This window comes from Cololabis saira, chromosome 4 (genome assembly GCF_033807715.1).
Source record: "Cololabis saira isolate AMF1-May2022 chromosome 4, fColSai1.1, whole genome shotgun sequence".
Lineage (NCBI taxonomy): Eukaryota > Metazoa > Chordata > Actinopteri > Beloniformes > Belonidae > Cololabis > Cololabis saira.
In genome coordinates, this window is record NC_084590.1 from 24,605,732 (window position 1) to 24,626,433 (window position 20,702).

A 20,702-nucleotide genomic window follows, 5' to 3' on the forward strand; every position below is an offset into this window, starting at 1 on the left:
TTCTCTTATAGCAATACTGTAAACTGTACGCAGTCTACTCTGATCCACTTCTCTATGAGATCTGAACTCCAAAATATGAGGCAAACAAAGTATGAACCGAAACCTGATGAAATAAATATTATTAGTACCGTACTGGAGCTGTTTCAGCTGGGTTTTTAAAGTTATTAATTTTATGATGAAAAGTTAGATCCCTGTTTTATTAAATCTACATGTATTCACACATTCACCGTGGTTACTATTGCACTGCACCTCTGTACTGAAATAGGTTCTGGACATAATGATGGAGTATTAACCTCTTCTGTTCTGCTAAACTTCAGCTTCAACTACCGTCTATGAACAAGGGATGTGTTCATAACTTCAATATGGTTGATCAGCAAATTTGTAGTACAGTTTTACATCATAGCTAAAAATGTCATCCTCCATGCTGTGGACTACAACATGGTCATCAGGCACAGCTGCACAGTTCATCGATCAACTGAGACCATCATGCACTGCAGTGTGTCTCTATTTTGCCAGTAATCTGATAGATCAGCTGCTAACCTCAGCTGCCATGTGGTCATCAGACACATGAAAATCTTTTTGAACATGAAACTGAGCTTATCTCCTTCTCTGCCATACCAGCAGGGTTTTTTTTTATATGACAGACTTCACACTAGACGCATCTACATCCTATCTGAACAGTTCATCTTGTACATAGTTGGCTGAGCTAAAGCAGGCTGTACAGAGGTAGCGGTTTTGATATTTAGCCTGATATTTAGACAGAATATCAGTACAAAACTGCGGGGAGATGAAAATAAAGGTAACATTTTTAAAGCTTTTCCATCTTTCGAATGGGACTGAATAAATAGGATACACAATCTGGGAGTCAACAACGTGTAGGACGGGGGTGTAAAGTCGGAGAATGGGGCAGTACCTCGCTACTTCCTCTCCCTCCACTTTCTCTTTCAGTTCAGGTTGTTTTAGTCATTAGCTGACATGCTGATACCATCTCAGACACCTGTTCTTTCCTTCCAGTGCTGCTTCACCTCATTCTCTCCGTCTCCCTCTTCCTAATTTCCACTCTATGCCTCCTCTCCTCCTCCTTCTTATCTGTTCGACAGGTCTGGAGAGAACAAATTAGACCTGCCAAATTAAGCCACACACAGAGCTCTAGCTCTACCTGAGGGAAGCTGCGTGCCCCTGTGTGTGTGTGAAAGATGTAAAGACACAACAAATACACTCAAACAACAAACGCAAGCTCTTTGAAAAATGGGTAAAAATGATCAAATGAGATAGGCCTCAAGAGCTGGATTCTGTCCTAAATGTAAAGAGGAGCGATAATTTGACCAGGGGAAAAATTGCAAAGGTTGAGGCGGGGGAGAAAGATTGCAAGAGTCTGAGAAGGAGAGATAAGGAAGTTGTTTGTGGTTTACACAGTGGCAGAAAGTAAGTAGTTTCATTTAGGTCAGAACTTCAGCATGAGGGGCTTTCACATTTTCCACCATTTTGGACTACTTGCTCTGTTTTCTGCAGGTGCTTCCTCCCACAGTCAAACGCAGGATGAGGTAAACTGATGATCCTGAAATGGAGGGCAGCAGCGTGTGGTTATCGTTCTCTGTTTTAGCCTTGTGATGGACTCAGTAGCAGTCAGCGTGTACTAGGGATGGGCGGTATGGACTAAAAAATGTATCACGATAATTTCTGGCATTTATCCCGATAACGATAAAAATGACGTTTAAAAAAATACCAATTCAACTCCACCTTTGTAACTATAAACCTATCTCGCTCTCAGATCTGCCATGTTTGTTACACAAAAACGTCATCAATGGGAATTTATCTTTCTTTCTTTCTTTCTTCCTTCTATCCTCCTGCTCTCTCCTTCCTTCCTCCTTTCCTTGTTTCTCCCTTCCTTCCTTCGTTTTCTCCCTTCCTTCCTTCCTTCCTTCCTTCCTTCCTTCCTTCCTTCCTTCCTTCCTTGTTTTCTCCCTTCAATCCTCCTTTCCTTGTTTTCTTCCTTCCTTTGTTTTCTCCCTTCCTTCCTTCCTTCCTTCCTTCCTTCCTTCCTTCCTTCCTTCCTTCCTTCCTTCCTTCCTTCCTTCCTTCCTTCCTTCCTTCCTTCCTTCCTTGTTTTCTCCCTTCCTCCCTCCCTTCCTTCCTCCTTTCCTTGTTTTTCTTCCTTAATTCCTTCCTTCCTTCCTCCTTTCCTTGTTTTCTCCCTTCCTTCCTCCTTTCCTTGTTTTTCTTCCTTCCTTCCTTCCTTCCTTCCTTCCTTCCTTCCTTCCTTCCTTCCTTCCTTCCTTCCTTCCTTCCTTCCTTCCTTCCTTCCTTCCTCCTTTCCTTGTTTTCTCCCTCCCTCCCTCCTTCCCTCCTTCCCTCCAAATTCTTATCGTGAGGAATTTTTTGACGGTATATCGTGAACGGTAAAATATCGCCCATTCCTAGCGTGTACTCAAACTCTTTCCCAATATCAGTTGGGATCTGACTGTAACCTATGACCCTCGACAGGATGAAGCCAGTATAGCCCACACATGGACATGGACTTCATGTAACTAGCCACATTTCCTCAGCTACCTTTGTCTCTTACTTGAGTCTTTTTTATCATGACACTTTACATCTACAGCATCTCAGGGGGATATGTTCAGTGCAGAATATAAATTCTAGCTTTATACACTAAGCCTGAACAGTGGGTAAGGAGACAGAGCAGTGGTTCCCCAAACAGAGGGTTGTTGGCTCAGTCCAAGGCTTTATTTGCAAGGTACTGAACCTTCTCTGTGTCTCTGCTTGGTGCAATCTTTTGCTATCGGAGACAGATCTAAACAAAAGCAGACTACTGAGATAGATTCAGATTTGGACGGGTCAGAAGATGAAAGAGATGAGGATCACTTTGAGCTTGTGGCAAGTTGGTGCAAAAAAAAAAGGAGGAAGCTGCAGTAGGCTCCAATGAACAGATGCACATGGAGGGATGAGCAAGAAATACTTCGTCCTCTGTGAAGCAGGAGCAGCATATATGTTTTATTCCAACTGGGTCTTACAGGCAAACCGGGGTCAATGGCTAGACACTCAGGAGTGTAGCTCAACAACTGAAACTTTCATTTTTTATGTTTGTTTTCATTTCAGTGAAAAAAAACCATAACAAACTAAAATCAAAAATTCCTATTGAAGGAACAAGTAAAAAGAAAACTTAGATGACACGCATTTCCTGTGGTTCTTTTGAGCAGAATGACTGAGCATCATACAATTGAGGTCACTTTCACACTATATGATTTTAGACCTGATTAGTTAGAGCCTGCGCTCGCAGACTGGTTGAAAGCAAATCCATGAGCAGTTTTCAATCACCCTAATCATTATGTGTAAACCGCTCAAAGATGCTCGCCAAGGTGTGGCTGAGTCATCGCCGACAGTCAACAAATATCAATCAGGCAAAATTCCTGGAGCCATCGGCAGTCCCCATTCACGCAACAGCTAATGGGTGACGTTTCTATGAGAAAAGTAATGCCACAAAACAAGGCAGAGACAGTTTAAACTAAAAAAAAAAGTCTAATAGTTTGAGTAGGTAACTACAAACAACATGCTGCTACACTGCATTACTATTTTTTTCCTTTTTCACTGCTTCTTCTCCTGGTCAAATAACTTGTGTTTTGGGTGAGTGTTTTTCAATTGTTTAAGGTATTGGGTGTGATATCGTTGCACAATCAAAGCTGAAATTCATATTTCATTTAATAGTTCTGCTATTTTTCAAAATGTGACATCACTGGCCCAGGTCCGTACTGTCCTTTGTTAAAGCCTACTAGTTTGTTGCCTAGGCACCTGCTGATCTCTGAGAGCGACAGCTGTCTGTCAGGCAGGTTGCTGTATTGTCTTCATTTGGAGATTAATCCATTTTTAAAAATAAAAACTGTTTCCAAAACATGAAAGATCTGCATCTCTGCTTTGTGTCAAAAGAACTCCATCTACATTAAACCATAATGATCATGTGTCACACATCAGTCCATACTCACTGAATGTATGCGTGCAATTGAAAACAGTTGAAAACTTTGTTGCAGAATGTTACTATGGTGTTTCTCGTCCTACACATTAAGAAATGTCCAGTTTTAATAAATCCAGTCTTTTGGTGCACAAACACTACAGTATGGCAGCAAACTACTGCTTCAAGATACGCAACCAGCCATTGATGTCACATGCAGCAAAGATAAAAATGGTTGCTTGCTGCATGGCGTGTTTACAGTAAAAGTGTATTGATTCTTGTTTATTTTTCGCAGAAAAGCCTTACTTTTATCACTTTTTTTGTGGTATATCTTTCGTGCTATATATATATACATTTATTTTAGTAGTTGTTTGAGACAAACAATTACAAGACAGAGAGTTATAAAGTCTGAACAACACAGCAACCGGTTAGTGCTGAAAGTCACGTGAGTCTGAAAGAAAGAAGCCACAAGTGGCTTAAGCTCAGGGAAAATGGACAATCTTATCACCCACTCATGTAAAAAATGAAAAAAACACACACCAGGAGTGGAAAAGATGGAGAGACAAAAAAAAAAACAGTCAACATCGGTATTGCTTTTACCCGATGGATTCTCAGCAAATACAGAGGTGAAGTGTGATGAATGTTTCTTCTAGATTGATTGGGACTAACTGGGACACTTATATGGGTTCTTTTTATTGAAAGATCACTAATGATCTAATGAAATAAAACATTACAACTGTAAAATAAGATATTTACTGCACTGCATATTTTATAAGAACTTGAACACATCCTACTTGTGTGATTTTACTGGAGTGAAACTTTCATTGCAGAATGTTTCCTTGTAACTCAGCATCTTTACCATGAAGTATTGGTGTTTTTTGTTTTATATAGATTCTGAATAATTTTTCCCAGCTGTTTGGTTAAATTAAGTTGTTGGATCACGTAACCCTTACATCCAGGCTCTGGTTCCTATCAATACCAAACCTAAAAACAATTTCAGCAGGAATTTTAAAAACAAGTTTTGCTAATGACATATTATTTACAATAACACTATAAAACTGAGTTATGATACTTAAATAAAAGTATGATCTCTTCTTGGCTTTTTTTTCTCTGCCACTTCTTCAAATAATGCGCAGCTCCACCAGCTCTTTGTCTCTGTGTCCTTTTTTTTATCATACGGGAGGACCCCCTGGCCCTCTGTTTTCCTTTTCCCCTCTTGATAACAGAGTGGTAGAATATCTTTAAATCAGTTCCTCTCTTCTTTTGTATTCCTGACAAAATGACAAAGTTAATCTTGATATTCATTCCTGTGACAGTCTTTCCATCTTTCCCCAATCCCTACCCATTCCTCTCTGATGAATGGGCGGGTGAGAAAAGCACAATTAGCTAATACGCTTTGGCATTTCACTGACAGCCTTATTAGGACCGGGCTCTCGCCCTTCGTCCTTGCTCTTCCATCTTCCACATCTTCCATTTACGTCTCTATCAAGTGCAGGCATACTAGACGTATTCTGGACGTGGACAATTACAGTGGCACTCACGCTGAACCCAGTGTGATGAAAGAAATGTTAAAAACAAAAAAGCTGACAAATGCCACATGTGTGAGTGTCTCACCGCCAACGAGTAGTAGATTTTGAATCCCGGCTTCGCGACAAAGTAATCATCAGACTTGAAGGTGATTCTGAGCAGGTTGCTTTTGGAAGTCATAGCAGGTGGTGCTGTCTGCCCACACCAGCTTCCCCAAATGATGGTGATGGTCTCGGAATAGTCCTCCACTTCAACAAAGTCATACCTGGAGTGATATACAGTAGTATATAGTTTGAGGGAGAAAGTGACAAGGGGAGAAAAGAAATCACATTAATATGTGGCACGAAAAAAGTACAGAACATTTAAACGGTAAAGCTAAAAAATAATGAGTGTGGTTATGTGTGGATCACTAGAAGCTAATCTAAGGCATCGTTTTTAGTTTTTAATATTTTTGATTATATAAACATGCAGCTTCATGAGGCCTAATTACTAGATGACTTAAAAGATGGTTTCAACAATTGAATCACATCAAACATCCATCGCTGCTCAGATACACTTCTGATTGTACTTAAGTGGTTAATATTTTACTTTCTTTTTGCCATGGAGAAAGATTTATATCTGTCATTTTATGTAGACTGAGCATATACATTTTGGTTGTAAAACAGCCCCGTCTGCTCCTCATCTGTTCATGTGTTTGGAAACATTACATTGTTCAAAGGAATTGTGGAGGACAGAAGACTCGTAATTGCATCATTTCTGCACTAAAGTCGAAGCATTTTGTTTGCTTGTTAAATGCTAATGTGGCAACATAATCTCATAAATAACTCATGATGATATATTGCATATACTGTATAACTTTAACTTGTCAGCATCTTGCCACTTTGTCAATATATCATATATGGGAATTACTTATCTTACAGATTTATATGTAACTATAACACAGATTGAATACTCTCAAAATCCTTTACCTTAAATTTATCAGCCGAAAACTGTCATTTGATACTTGGAACATTTCGTGCAAAATGATTGTGGCACATGTAGAACTTCATTGCAATCTATCCCTACAAGTACTGAAGACAAAGAGGTCTGGAGTACAATTCAGGGACCGCTGAAGTGTTTAGGAAACCATGAACAACAGAACCATGTTTTCTGCCAACCCATCAGCTCATGGGACCAGAGAGTTTGAATATGATCCAAATCATAACACAAAGGATTTTCATTGAGCACCATTTGGCCAATTCAGTCTCTTATGACACCTTTGAAGCTCTTATCTGTGCTGATACAAATTCACGTTGTATTCTCTATGCAGTGCTTCAGTCATTGATGAAAACCTCAAGGATAAAAAAAAAAATGTAGAAAAACTTTGACTAAATGTCCTGTCAATCAATTCCCTTTGCATCCATCAAATACCACACTTATAGACTGTGATAAACAAGATTTGAAAAATTGGGCAACACTTTCATGCCGTTCTCCCTACCTTTCCCCTTGTCTCTCCCTCTTTTCCCTCTGCGGCTTCCCCTTGTCTTTTCAGCAAAATGCTTACAAAGAGCGCTGAGTTGCGTATGGGGATTTAACAGTCTATTTTCCTCCCCAGTCCTCAAGGACAAACGTCTTATAGGCTACATCTTGCCAAGTGAGAAAACATCAACCATCCATCTCTCTCTCGTCCTCTCAATCACAATTTATCGTTGCTGTGCTCGTGTCCACACATAAGAAAATAACCCACACACATTTTGATATCCTGGTTTGTTCAACTGGAGAACTTTTAGACCATGAACTAGTCCTGTCTTACTGTTACTTCGAGCCATCCTCTCCATCACTCAGACTTTTTAAATGAAGTTTGCCTTTCATCTGACTTTTTCCATTATAGATGTTTGTAATGCATCATTGCGTCCTCCTGTTTGTCCTCAGCGCCTCAATCTTTCATTTGTCTGTTACATCACATGTTGTCCGTCTCCTTTTGCCTTTTTCTATAAAGGCACTTCATGCCGTCCTCCTGGACTCTCTATACTACCTGCTCTAATCTTATTTTCTCCACCCTCGCTGTCAGTTTTCTCTATCTCTCTTAATCTGATGTTTTACCTGCACACCCCATCCTCGGGCTCCTCCAGGCCAAAGTGTCCGTCAAACTCCAGGTGTATGCGGCTCCCTGGCGGTGACGTCAGTTTCCATGACAACATCAGGTTGCGAGGATAAGCGTTGGGGTAGCGTGGGCTGTGGATGAATCCACCCATTGGTGTTACCGTGATGTTTTCCTCTTTGCTGTACAAGTCTGTGGTGAGGCGATTGCTGTATGTTAGTGGTTACAGCTAATCAGTTAGTCAGTCCAGTTCAGACACATGCCAACAAAATGCGAATTACATGCAAAATCATACACTTGTGAATGCTGGCACTGACAAGCACTTAAAAAAAGAGAAGCACAAAGCACTGTTAGAAAATATGACATGATTTGAGCACGTTAAATACATAAACATATTAAAAATCTTGAAATGGATTGCTCAGATTTTTTTGTTTTTGTGTGACATTTTACAGTTCAAACACCTACGTTAATATTTATGACTGTTCCTGAGCAGGGGGCACTGTTTCAAATGACCTTGACCTTTAAAGGGTATTTTTATATTGCATTTTTCATTACTATCAGCTCTCTTAGGCATTGATTCAGACATACCAGTAAAGTTACTTCTTACATCAACATGTCAAATTCTTTTGCCCCTCTTAGAAATTAATAATAAATTAATAATGATAATTTGCATTCATTTTTTAAGTGTGACCCTGACTTGTGAAAACATAAAAATCTGTGACCAAAACTCTTAAAAACAAAACAATCTTAGATTGTCAAGAATCTTTGTTTCCATTTCCCACTGTCTTTTGCTGAGCTTTACGTCATGATAAAAACTTCCACATTCAAAGTCCTATTTTGATCAAAAATAGGTCTGGAGGAATTTCAGCGCGTCAAGGGTAAGTGAGCTGAAGGCCAAAATAGACACCCATGTGTGGCAGACCAAAACCAAAAATGATCTTTTTCGTAAAGTGAGACAAACAGGGAAAAGGACATCACGCTTCAGAAGTCATCTCTACTGTATGGTTTCAAAGCTTTTATTGTAAAACTAGAACACTGTGCCGTTTGGACCATTGACCATCGAGTTGTGACTCATGTGAGTTAAAATTCTTTAAAACATCTTTATAAATGTGTGTTGTGTGCCTATCAAACATGCATCTATATGCCCACATGTCTGTTACAAAAAAGTTTGAAAGAATGCCACATTGAATAACTTCCACTGCCTCTACGAACATCTACAGTACCTGATTACGAGTAAATTTGCAAATACAGAAATTTCTGGCTTAACAATAAACAAACCTCCTTAATTGCCCTCACTTTCTTATAGCTAGAAAATAATGCTCCCCAAACACACACACACACACACACACACACACACACACACACACACACTGAGAAGGTCAGTCTATGTGCTGAGGCAGGCTGACAGGGCTGTATTTTCTGAGCGGTGTGTGGTTTTTTTTTCCAGAAGAGCTGGATGCATAATCAAAACACTACAGCATGCACCCTTGAGAGATGATGATGAAGCTTTGGCCTTCTCCTCCACCACTCTATTGCAAACTTCGCTTAATTTCCCATCCCATCTGAAGTTTTTCACCCTTCTCTGCAGGTGTCTCATTGGTCATTATGCTTCACCTGCTGATTCTATATTAACCAAACAACTCTACCAAAATGTGCATTTCATCCAACAGTAAGCAGGAGTGAACATTTTAATTTTGGTTTTGAGAGTAAATGCTTAGATGTGAACGGGCAACTGTGTGTGTATGTGAGTGATGGTGATGCATTTGTTTGTAATGGGATTCTTCCACTCTGCTGATCATGGGCCTGACTGACTTTGTGGATTCATTCAGTCATGAAAGCACTTATGTGTCAGGAACTTTCACCCAATAATGTCGTAGGGGGGAACACGGTTATAAATCTATAAGATTCCCAGTACTGCTCAGAAAGTCATTTCTGTCAATGCGAATGAGTGCAAGGTTCTGAGACCATCTCCATTTTAAATTGACAGACTTTTCCAAACTCTAATTTCCACATTTAGCAGTAAATTGTTAAGGTCAGTTTTATTACCTAAGACTTTAAAAACATCTGGACATGCATGAGCTGGTTACATCGCTTCAGCATATTGAATAAATAACTATGATTTTGTCCACATTATTTTTGTACATCTAAAAATCGAAAGTGAAAATTAGATATGATAAATTAAATATTTCCTTTTTTTTGTGATCAAGTTTTTTATTGAGCTTTTTGGATGTTTCCCTACCCTGAGAAATGTTGATATAAGACTCTGAATCTTGTCCCAATAACATAAGGGTGAGGGTAAAGGCAGCATACTAGATAGAAAATTAATTTTTGGTATGACCATCATATTAACAACAGACATTCTACTACATAATGATAATGCTTTATGATTAAACCATCTCTCCAGATCTCCCGTGATAGAGTCAGTCAAACGTTTGTAATTCTTACGGACAATTTTGTGAAGAGTTGGGAAAATATCGATGCCGAGATATGAAACGAGTGACTATTGGTATTTCCGTGCGGAAATCTGAATATTGTGGAGCATTTTTTTTTAAATAATAGTGCAGATTTATTCAGATTTACTTTATAGCCTGAAAACCTACTAAATAATGAAAGGATCTCTTTACTACATGGCAAGTCGTGAATCACATTGTTGAAATACAATCAAATAAATAAATAAAATATAAATGATATATTATGTAAAATTAAATATTTCCATATTCATGGCCCAAGTTGAACTTCATTTATTCATGGTATCCAAGAAATTTAAATTTGACAAATGCAATGAATGCAACCAAATGCTGTTGATGATACCGAGCTCACCCACATCCGTTTCAAAGTTCATGAAAAATAATTCGCTATAAATAAAAGATAGCCATTGCATCCAGATCTGAAAGTCTCAAGCACCTTGAACCTGAACTATCTTCAACGGCGAGTGTGGAGTAAAACCTGCAGTTGCAAAAACACTGTCAACACTAGCAATGACTCTTAAAAAATACAATATTTCCATTTTATAAAATGGGAGTCCAGATTAGAGTAAAACAGATAAAACAGGGTACGCTTTAGGCTTGGCTAACCAGTGACTGACCAACAAGTATAAAATATTAAAAACACTTACTTCACAAAAGATAAAACTCTCTCACTCACTCATCTTCTCCCGCTTTGAAAAGATAAAACTACATAAACAAAATATGTTCCTCACTCTTGTTTCCCTTCTAACTATAGGGATAAACAGAATATGGATAATGTCATGAAGAAACATTTCATGATATGCATAAATGTCACCACCACGACATTTACCTGCAATTTATCAGCACAAGAAGACACTCTTTAGTTTGCTACTTCATTTTATTAGTATAATGTAATATTACACAATTAGAGCTTTACATAATAACTATATAATTAAACTGCTTAATTAAATATAATTACCCTTCAGGGAATATTAAAGTCTTACTGAATTGAACCGAATTAAACGGGGGAGGGGATGTTGTTCACGAGATTAAGCGCCATCAAGGAATACATTTGTTTTTACAGCCCGTTCCCTTTTTTTTACTTCACAGTTCATCACTTGCATGGTTGTGCTTAGAATTAACCTACATGGTTGGTTATTTATATGCAGGGTGGGTCTGTGCAATTAATTGTTTGTAATCATGATTTCAATTTTGGGTCCCCACGGTCACGAAAATAGTGTTATTGAGAAAAAAAAATAAATTTTTGCCTCATATTCAGTCTTGTGTTTCTGAAGGACATGAAAGCTTCAGGCCTAGACTCCATTTGGCCATGGATGAGTGATTCCTAAGTAATGTCGACTTGTGTTTCTGGCCAGAAAAATATTTAAGGGATTAGTTTCACAGCTCTGCCACAATTTGCTCTGTTGGCCTGCATCATTATTTTTATTTAGTTCACAATTTAAGTCTTCAGTGCAAATTTTGAATGCAGCATACTTTAAAAGTCAGTAGATACCAACCTAAAGAACTCTGATTTCAGTGTTTGCCAAAATAATGGTGATCATGATTTTTGTTTCCCATTATCAATCAGCACGACTTTAAGGTTGTACACGGTCTGGGCTTAAGTGTTTTAATATTCATGGGCAGTTGTGATCCTACACAGGCTCCAATCCACATAATACAACAGTCTGCAGTTATGTTCCTCTCAATGTTTGGACATAAACTGTAAAACTGCAACATCTGAGACATGTGGACAAATGTACTGAATGTACATGTTATGTAAGAAGTCATGGAAGAGGTCACAGCTAGAACATACAGTAACATACCTTGTAAAGTCATACTTGCCTTGAACGAATTTCTGTGACTGTGTGTGAATATATATACTTATATTCTTTATCATAAGTGCTCCCTTCCATGCTCTTATAGGTGTAAGTGTGTCTGTGTAAGAATCAAGAAAAAGACACTAAATTGAGAAAATGGGCAGATATGCCGGAGGAGTACAGGCTTCTTTTAAGATAGTGTTTCACCGTCACATCATTGACCTTAATATAAATTATGCAGTGATGTCAGTGGCAACACTGGAAATTAATGCAAATGATATAACAATTAGGATAGAGGTACTTGTTAAGTATCAGTCTGGAGAATTGGCAGCTCTTGAAAGTGGCAGCTCTGTTTTATGATTTAGGCTAAATGGCTCATAAGGTTTGATCAGAATACTGAAGGAAATATCCCATATACATGTATTATATACATTTTTTTTTAATTTTCACATATAGATGTACATCCCTCACCCCAGACACCTCATCCAGCTTTTCTGGGGGGATTCTCTGCCAGCCAAGAGACACAGTCTCTCCAATGTGTCTTGGGTCTTCCCCTGGTTCTTCTTCTGGTGGGAAATCCCTGGAACACCACCCTAGGGAGGCGGCCAGGGGGCATCCGATACAGATGCTCAAGCCACCTCTCTACTCCAAGCTCCTCCCGAGTGACTGAGCTTCTCACTCACGTCTCTAAGGGAGCACCCAGCCACCCTGGTGAGGAAACTCATCTCGGCCGCTTGTATCCGCGACCAAGTCCTTTCGGTCATTACCCAAAGTTCAGACCATAGGTGAGGGTGGGAGCATAGTTTGACCACAAAGTTCATGTTCTGAAGTTCAGAAAATATATTAATGTACTGATAATATCACTGACTCTCAAGTACCGGCATTTATATCTCTCTCACATACACACATGCACAGATGGGTTTCAGTCTCCTGATCTGACACAAAGTGGTAAGTTTGCTCCGGCAGAGGAAGTAGGTAAGTAAGTGGGTCTGTAAATGTGTTAAGTTTCAAGAGAAAAGTTTTGTATCCATGCGTGTCAGTGAGGTCGTATGTGGGTAAATTCTCACTAATTAAACTTGGCTCTCCCACCTCCAGTGCCAGGGTGTGATGTTCTTCATGGCTCACATATCTATTTCTGATGAAGTGCCAATCACGCTTTAATCACTTAGCAACATGGTGCACCACAGAATGAAAAATAGCTCTTGTGAGAGAGTCATATAGAACAGCTTGATTTTATTTTATTTTTTATTTTTATTTTTTTTACCTTGTCTGCACACATACAGCTTGATTTTAAACAAACAAATAAAGAAATAAACAACAAAATATTAATTTTCACATTTAGCGTCTTAATCAAAAGCTGATTTTGTTAAAGACAATTTTTGATAAAAAAATTGCCTCATATTGGACTTGATCCTTTCGTTTGAAATACTAGTCTTTGTTCTGTTCTCTGTGCAAACCAAGCTCTGTTTTTCTCGTCTGACGACTGATGTGATCTCACTCAAAGACGCATTCCCATAGGACAATACCTGTAACAAGGTGACCCCATTTCCAACATCTGTCATCCCCTGCCTAACACATCCAGTCCTGCTTTCATCTCCTCAAAATTAATTCTCATAACGTCAGCACATGCAAACCACATAACATCTGTGCTTTCAGCTACAAAAAAAAAAAGGTTTTTAGCCCTTGAGTCCAGTTTGATGAGGTATGCTCTCCAGCCAGTTCTTAAAAACAAGTCATGAATTGATAATAACTAAATCTACTTACCATAGTGTGACAGCTGTGTTGACAACCAGAGATAACTGATAATTTGTTTTGATGGACATTTACAATTTTAGGAAGATGGTGGTTCTAATGTGATGTTGCAATTTACATTGGGTTCATGTCTGTTTGGCTGTGTAATCCAAAAATATCTATATTCTTGGAATCAGTAGGAGTTGAAACCTGAAAATATGAGGTTTTGAAATAGTGGCAGCAGCTCACATAATGACATTGGTTCATTTAATCAGAGACGTGCAAAGTATAGTGAGCAACATGGGTCAGATGTCATATCTCACGTCAGTGCAGTTAAATTACCTGCAGACAGTGAACTAACAGTGAAAGCGCCAAATGTTTCTCAGGCTATGTAAGTACTGTAAGTTTAAAGGCAGATAAACAACATGATACACTTCAGTAAAAAAGGCTCATTAATGATAAAAAAAGATGCTTGAATTTTTAATATAGCTATGCTGCAACAAAGCCTTTGAAACATTTTACGCATTTACAAGTCATGTATCTATGTTTTGTTTTACATTTTAGAGAATCACTTCTCACTTTGTTAAGTGTTTTTCAAATATTGATGCCAAAAAGCAGTTTTGTTTTGTGCTGCCTCTTCCGTCTTGGATTATTTTAGCTAATTTCATTCACCATGTAAAATATCTTGAAGTGTAATAAATATGGACTAAGTAACCATCCAACTACACAACTAAACAAGTTTCCGTTAGCTGCTCATTGGTTCATTCAACCTAGTTGATCGTGTGCATCGTTTACCATTAACTGCCAAACTTACATTAAACACAGTGAGTGTCTGTGTATGTGTGTGTTTATATTGGATGTGGAGAAAGCATGTTTATGTGCAGATCAGTTCATCACTGTATATGGATCTGTGTCTCTATGCATGAGAGTGTGTATTGGCTGTCGATGTGGGAAGCTTTACTTGCTCCCCCTGAGTATTTCCTCCCATGAGATACAACCAAAGCCTTTTCCATCTGGCTGAATGTTAGTTCAAGACGTGTGTGTCTGTGAATTGTATGTCTGTGTGTGTGTGTGTGTGTGTGTGTGCGTGTGTGTTTGTGTGTGTGTGGTTGTATGCATCGCTGTGCTGCTTATCAAAGCCTTTGCTGGCTCCACTGTTTTGCCACACTCTCATGGCAAATCAGCTTTAAATATTCTTTCCTGTTTCTCAGTCACGCTCACAAAAGCATAGAGGCATGAAAAAAGACATAGAGACACACATACGCACACACCCTCCGGGTGAATGCTGCATGCCGAGGGGTGTCAGCTTTGGTCAGCATCGGCTCTCACCCCACCTCTCCCTATTACTACTACTCCTTCTTCTTCCCCTCCTCAGTTCCCTCCATCCTGCAGCTTCTTCCCTGACCGCAACGGAAACAGTGAAGCTCTGTTTAATTCCTCCACTGGTTCTGGCTCATAGACACTCTCGTGTTTGATTATATTTAATGCTTCGGGATCAAGCAAAAGCTGTCTGATTTATCTGTCAATACTTACTAAGCACGATGTATATTGCTCTTACTTTACTCTCCTCTCTCAAGATTATTATCTTAAAGCCCTATCTTTGCTGGTTAAACCAATTATGAGAAAAACTGCAAGTTTTAGCAGACAGTGCGCTGCAAAACTGGGATTCTGGGATGAAGTGAAGGCACAATGAAGTGAGGCAGAATGCAGAAAGAACCAAATGACAGGAGGTACTAGTTATTCTTCACGCCAAATATGTGTCAAATAAAGGGTGCTCGGGAGTGTACAGGGCATTTAAGGCTGCATAAGAATTCATCTGATGTGCTGAGGGACCTGGAGTGTGCATTTTCATGAATTATAGAGCGAGGAGGCTCTACAGAGAAGAACACAGTGGGACACAACACACTGGCGTGATGGCGATTATACTGCAGTCTATACACAACAACATTTTAGTCTGTTGGTTTCCATGGTAAGGCAAGGCCAGTTCATTAGGATAGCCCAGTTCAGCAACGGGGCAATTCAAGGTGCTTTAGATTATAAAAACATAAAAAGTAGAGACAAAAAAAGAATATGTGTTACAGTAAAGAAAAGCTAGACTTAAGCTAGAGTTACAGTGTAGTACTGAAATGAACACGGTTTAAATTTAAATTCTGAAAGGTTTAAATAATTAAGTCAAAGGCAGCTGTAAACAAATTAGTTTTTAACCTTGATTTAAAGGAGCTGAGGGTGGGATCATCCCTGCAGTTTGTTCCAGATCTGTGGAGCATAAAAGCTGAATGATGCTTCTCCATGTTTTGCTCCGAATGCAAAGTCTACATTAAAAAGCTATGCTAATAATAAGTAGCATAGTTTAATCAAAAAACATATTTTTCTTAAGACGTTACTTAAATTGATGAGACACTTACTTACTACATTTAAAAATCTTTAGTATGAAGTGGTATTTTTAGCATTGTCAGTCTGAACAGGTGTGGCTAGCGTGTTCTGATGGTACCAATACTGCTGCAAATGAGGTTATTGGTATCAATAAGGTTTTTACTTGTACTGTATGCACCATCCAAATCCTAACTCTTCTTTATTGCTGTAAAAGCCAGCATAGGAAGTTGCGTGACACTGCCATACAACCTCCTGTTTTTAGTATAACTAGTGGAGAAGTATTGAGCCCTGAGTTGTTGAATGATGCTAGCTCATGAGCATTAGCATTATGATGGCAATATGGTGTTGTTTCAGACTGGAGAATCTCACCACAAAATCTGTATCACAGAAGGGTGCAGTTTCCAGAAGTGTCATGAATGTTATGAATAACACAAGCAACTTCTTTAGCATTTAAGGAGCCATTGCTTTTCAGAAATAAGAGCGAATCCCAAAAGAAAGGCAGTAACTCACAGCAATGATGTATCTGTTGAATTCCATTGTCCGGGATAACCAGCTCTTGTCAGTCATTAAAAATATTGGATTTAGCTGTAGAATTGAACATCTGGAGCCTTGGTGCAATCCCCCATGCTGGAAATATCTCTGAAACTGCTCTCTTCAAACTGGACCTCCAGTCTGTTCAGATGTCAAAACATAAATACCTCTTACTTTACATATACACTCACCAGCCACTTTATTAGGTACACCTGTCCAACTGCTCGCAAATTTCTAATCAGTCAATAACATAGCAGCAACTCAATGCATTTAGGCATGCAGATGTGGTCAAGACGATCTGCTGCAGTTCCATCCAAGCATCACAATCGTTATAGTTATTTAAATGGGAAAAAAATTGTATCGTAACATCTTTAAAATGGACACAGGGAAAATGTCCTATAGGCTACAAAGCTTTGAAATATCTGCATACCCCAGGACGTGACAGCTTGGCCTCTGTCAGTATTCATTTTTCATATATAATAACTGTTGACAAGAGAAAACAGCCTGCCAAACCCTATCTTGCATGAGGTTTCCCATTTTATGTCCATTTTTCGGAAGTGCTCTTTTCAGACCTATCCACAGATTTTCAGTGATATTTAGGTTTGGTAGTAAGAAGAAAGCTTCAACCTATTCTATAACTTCATTGTATATTGTAGATGAGTTTATGGTCAATATTCCATTGCAGAAGCTTTTGAAGCCATTGTCTTGGTCTTTGGCTTCTCTGCAGATAATTTGATATTTACTTCCACAATTTTCTGGTATTTAACCGAATCAGTTTTTGCTTTTAACATTGAACTTTTCACCGTGCAATTGGCTTCTACACAAGCCCAAAACCTTACCATATACCCTGTTGGAGAGGTTGTTTCGGTACAAAATGTTCTAGTTTTTTCAGCAAACATACCTTTGCTCTTTGAAGCCAAACTTCTGTTTTTAATTCATCAGTCTATAGTATGTTTTTCCAAAAATCATCAAGTGTGTCAGAGTGTTCATTTTCACATTTCTGATGCTTAATTTCTTTCGGCGAGGGCATGTTTTTCTTCTGATCACTCACCCATTAAGAGGATATTTGTGTGGGCGTTGATGCAAAGCAAACCAATGCAGCCTCACTCTAGTCTACTAAACCGTATTCCTCAGTCACATAGTCGATAGTTTGATTAGTCTTTTTTCTTTTTCTTTCATTTTTTTTTTTACAAGCATTTTATCTTAGAAAGTTTCTCAATTTTATCTCATTTCAGCTTGACTTCTACTGCTTCTATTAACTGCCTTTTTTCAACAAATCTGAAGATCTTGATTGTTAGGACAAGTTTAAGGAGTACAATTTTTGAAGAATTTTAATTTGAATGGCCTGTTGAGAAAAACAACCCACTATCTAGTAAACTAAAGACCTTGGCTCTGACTGCACTGCTTTATGAATTTTTCATCTAGTATTGTATGAAACAAAAACTATACACCAGCAGAGTCTAAAATGTTTAAAAAAATAACTTGTGTGTTTGTCTTTATGGCTTTTGGAGACCAGTCCTTTTACTGTCCAGCAATAATGGACCAGGAAGACCAAATTGTGTCCATCACTATACCTACAGTATATACCAAACATTTCCATTTCCCTCTCCAACTCACTTTCTTTTTCTTGATATTGGTGTATTTCCTCATCTTCAAGACTGTAAAAATAAAAGTTCATTATGACCTAGCACTTGTCCTTACAGCCCCCCTGCCTGGGGACAATTTTAATACAATTCAAAACACCGCAGGATGTTTGTGCCTCTGTATTCTCATTTCATAGGAGGGGTAACACCCTCAGTATGTGCCTGTGTGGGTGGATGTTTTCAGTGTGACAGCGTCAGCATGCGAGAGGTTGCATGACACAGAGTTTGAGAGCTACAGGGGCGTCGGGTTGAACACATTAGTCTGTTTAAGGATTTTGGAGATTTTGTGTAAGTGAAGTTATGTGTGTTAATACACGTGTGAGAAAGTTTGTCTGTTTCTTTGAAGCTGAAACAAAGGCATGTCCTGTGACACGGACAGGAGGGGGAGTTAGACAAACAGATGTGGATATGACCACAACTCTGTTTACTGAGCTGGAGAACTCCATGTAACTCCATGTGCACATGTTTTCATGGTGAAAACACAAGAGAATAACAACATGAAGATGAAAACAGGATGAGAAGCAATACTGACAGGGAGTAAAGATGAAGGACAGAGGCATGTATGGGACAGAGACAAGGGAAGACAATGGCTGGATGGAGTAGAGAGAGATAGAGGTAAGAAAAAAAGAGACTGATGGGGAAATGGAGAGGAAAAAAAACCTCAATATAATGACAGAGATGATGAGGAAGGAGACGGTGGAAACCGTGGAAAGGCAGAAAGGAAACACATCCATTGCTAATGTGAAAAGAACAAGCAAGGCCCCAAGATACCTCAACATATCAAACAGTGTGCAGGCTACACCACAGAGCATGTCTAAACTGGACTCATTAATACACAAAGACACCGACTGCTTCTTGTGTATCTGTGAAGTAATGTGTGTGTTTTTCTTAGTGTCTCACTTGCTTTGTTGTGATGTGTACCAACTCGTGCAAACTCATCAGCATCTGTTGTTTTAATCTATTTCAAAGGATGCAGAAGAAGAAACATCAGTTGAAAACCACAAGTTACAATGCTTCTAATGTTTTCTTTGGTACTGGAGCTTTTCAGCTGGTCTGTACATATTCCCCCTGAGGGTTTTGATGGTCCTTTTGGGTCTTTGATCAGTTTTAGCATCCACTTAACTTTTACAAGTGCCTTTCAGTCATCTACTTGACTCAACTGACTCAACATCTTTCAGTCAGGCATATTAGCCCAGTGGATAGAAAGGAAATGGATCGGATGCTCTTTCCTAGACAGGGTATCATATTGGTGTGTACAAATGGGACAAAGTGAAATCGAGTCTATCAAAGACTTCCTCCTAATTGTACTGGTTCATAGTGTGTGTTAAATTTGGAATGTATTGCACATATAGGTGTTTCCAAACTGCGTTGCCTGGTCATACATATGAGCTATGACACAATCGAGGAGTACTAATTATTAATATCACAAAATGTAACCGTGAAAATACGTTTGTTATTCACAATGTCAGTAATTGAACATTCAAAGTCATTTTAACCAGCCGCGGCATGATCGTTTGTTGGATTGCGTAAAAGTATCTAATAAAGCAAAGTAGACAAGTGATGATCTCATGCCACAGTGGAGACATTCATCCTCCCCACTTGTAAAAGAGACTGCAGGTGTAATTAGCCTCTCCACAAGCCTCACCATGATGCTGCCAAGGACTGACAGCTGTTTATCACAACTCACGCATCCAACTCAACAGTAGTGCACAAACCATGGAATATACAGGTACAAACTGGCTGACATAGCCAGGTAACACAAGCTCTCAGTGCCATCTGGCGAAACGGCTTGGCCGTTCCTCAATTCCCAAGAATGCAAGTACAGACCGGCGTTTTTGGGCAGTCTGTTCTTGGCAAGTACGAGTCAGGAGAATGTATTTCGGTCAGAAGTACCTTGGCTGCAGATGATGACGCTTCACAAGGACGCAAAACGACAAGCACCCACATGACCACATATTGAGAAACAGCCCTTGCTTATTATCTCCTTCTTCTTCTTTTGTGAGCGTCCTGCAAGGTATACTGCCCCCAACACTTCCATTACTACCTTACAATTACAAATTAAAGTTTCCTCCCTGAGCAGTAAAGACCTGAGGGCTGTTTCACAAAAGCAGAGGTGGATAATCTAGGTGCCATAGAATAAAAGAGTAAAAACCCTGCCATGTTTCTGGATCAGCCTGTTCATTTAGAGCAGGTGTTTTAACTAGTGACCTACCATCTACCTGCAAAGGCGCTGGTTTAGGAATTGGTTGGAACAACTGCTGGACAAGATATTTTCTTTATGGCACCTGGATTATCCACCTCTGCACAAAAGTAGGATTAGGAAATCTAAGATAAAAGATAAATCCAGGTTTGACATAGCGCAATAAGTTAATCTTGGCTTCATCTGTTTCATAAAGGCCAAACCAGGCTCAGGAGGTGCGCCTTGTCAAGCCAGGTAAATGCGCGTCCACACATTTCTTCAAAAGACCATGAGATCGATCACAGATTCACTGATTATACAATAGATAAATTGCGTATGCTATACTTAAAAAGAAATGAAGCACACGCTAAAAAAAGGAAACACTGCCACTATTATAAAGGAGCGACAAAAAGCATGGCAAACCGTAGAGG

General features: G+C 39.1%; 1 protein-coding gene across 3 annotated transcripts in view; it reads right to left on the bottom strand.

Moving 5' to 3' along the window:
- Positions 1-20,702, bottom strand: part of pdgfd (platelet derived growth factor d) — a 94,136-nt gene that overhangs the window by 41,486 nt on the left and 31,948 nt on the right. For all 3 annotated transcript variants that reach the window (XM_061719245.1, XM_061719246.1, XM_061719247.1), the window contains exons 2-3: positions 7,553-7,742; positions 5,558-5,735 (exon numbers count right to left, since the gene is read on the bottom strand). In XM_061719245.1, coding sequence (XP_061575229.1) covers positions 5,558-5,735; positions 7,553-7,742 — 368 coding nt within the window. The remainder of the gene's footprint in view (positions 1-5,557; positions 5,736-7,552; positions 7,743-20,702) is intronic.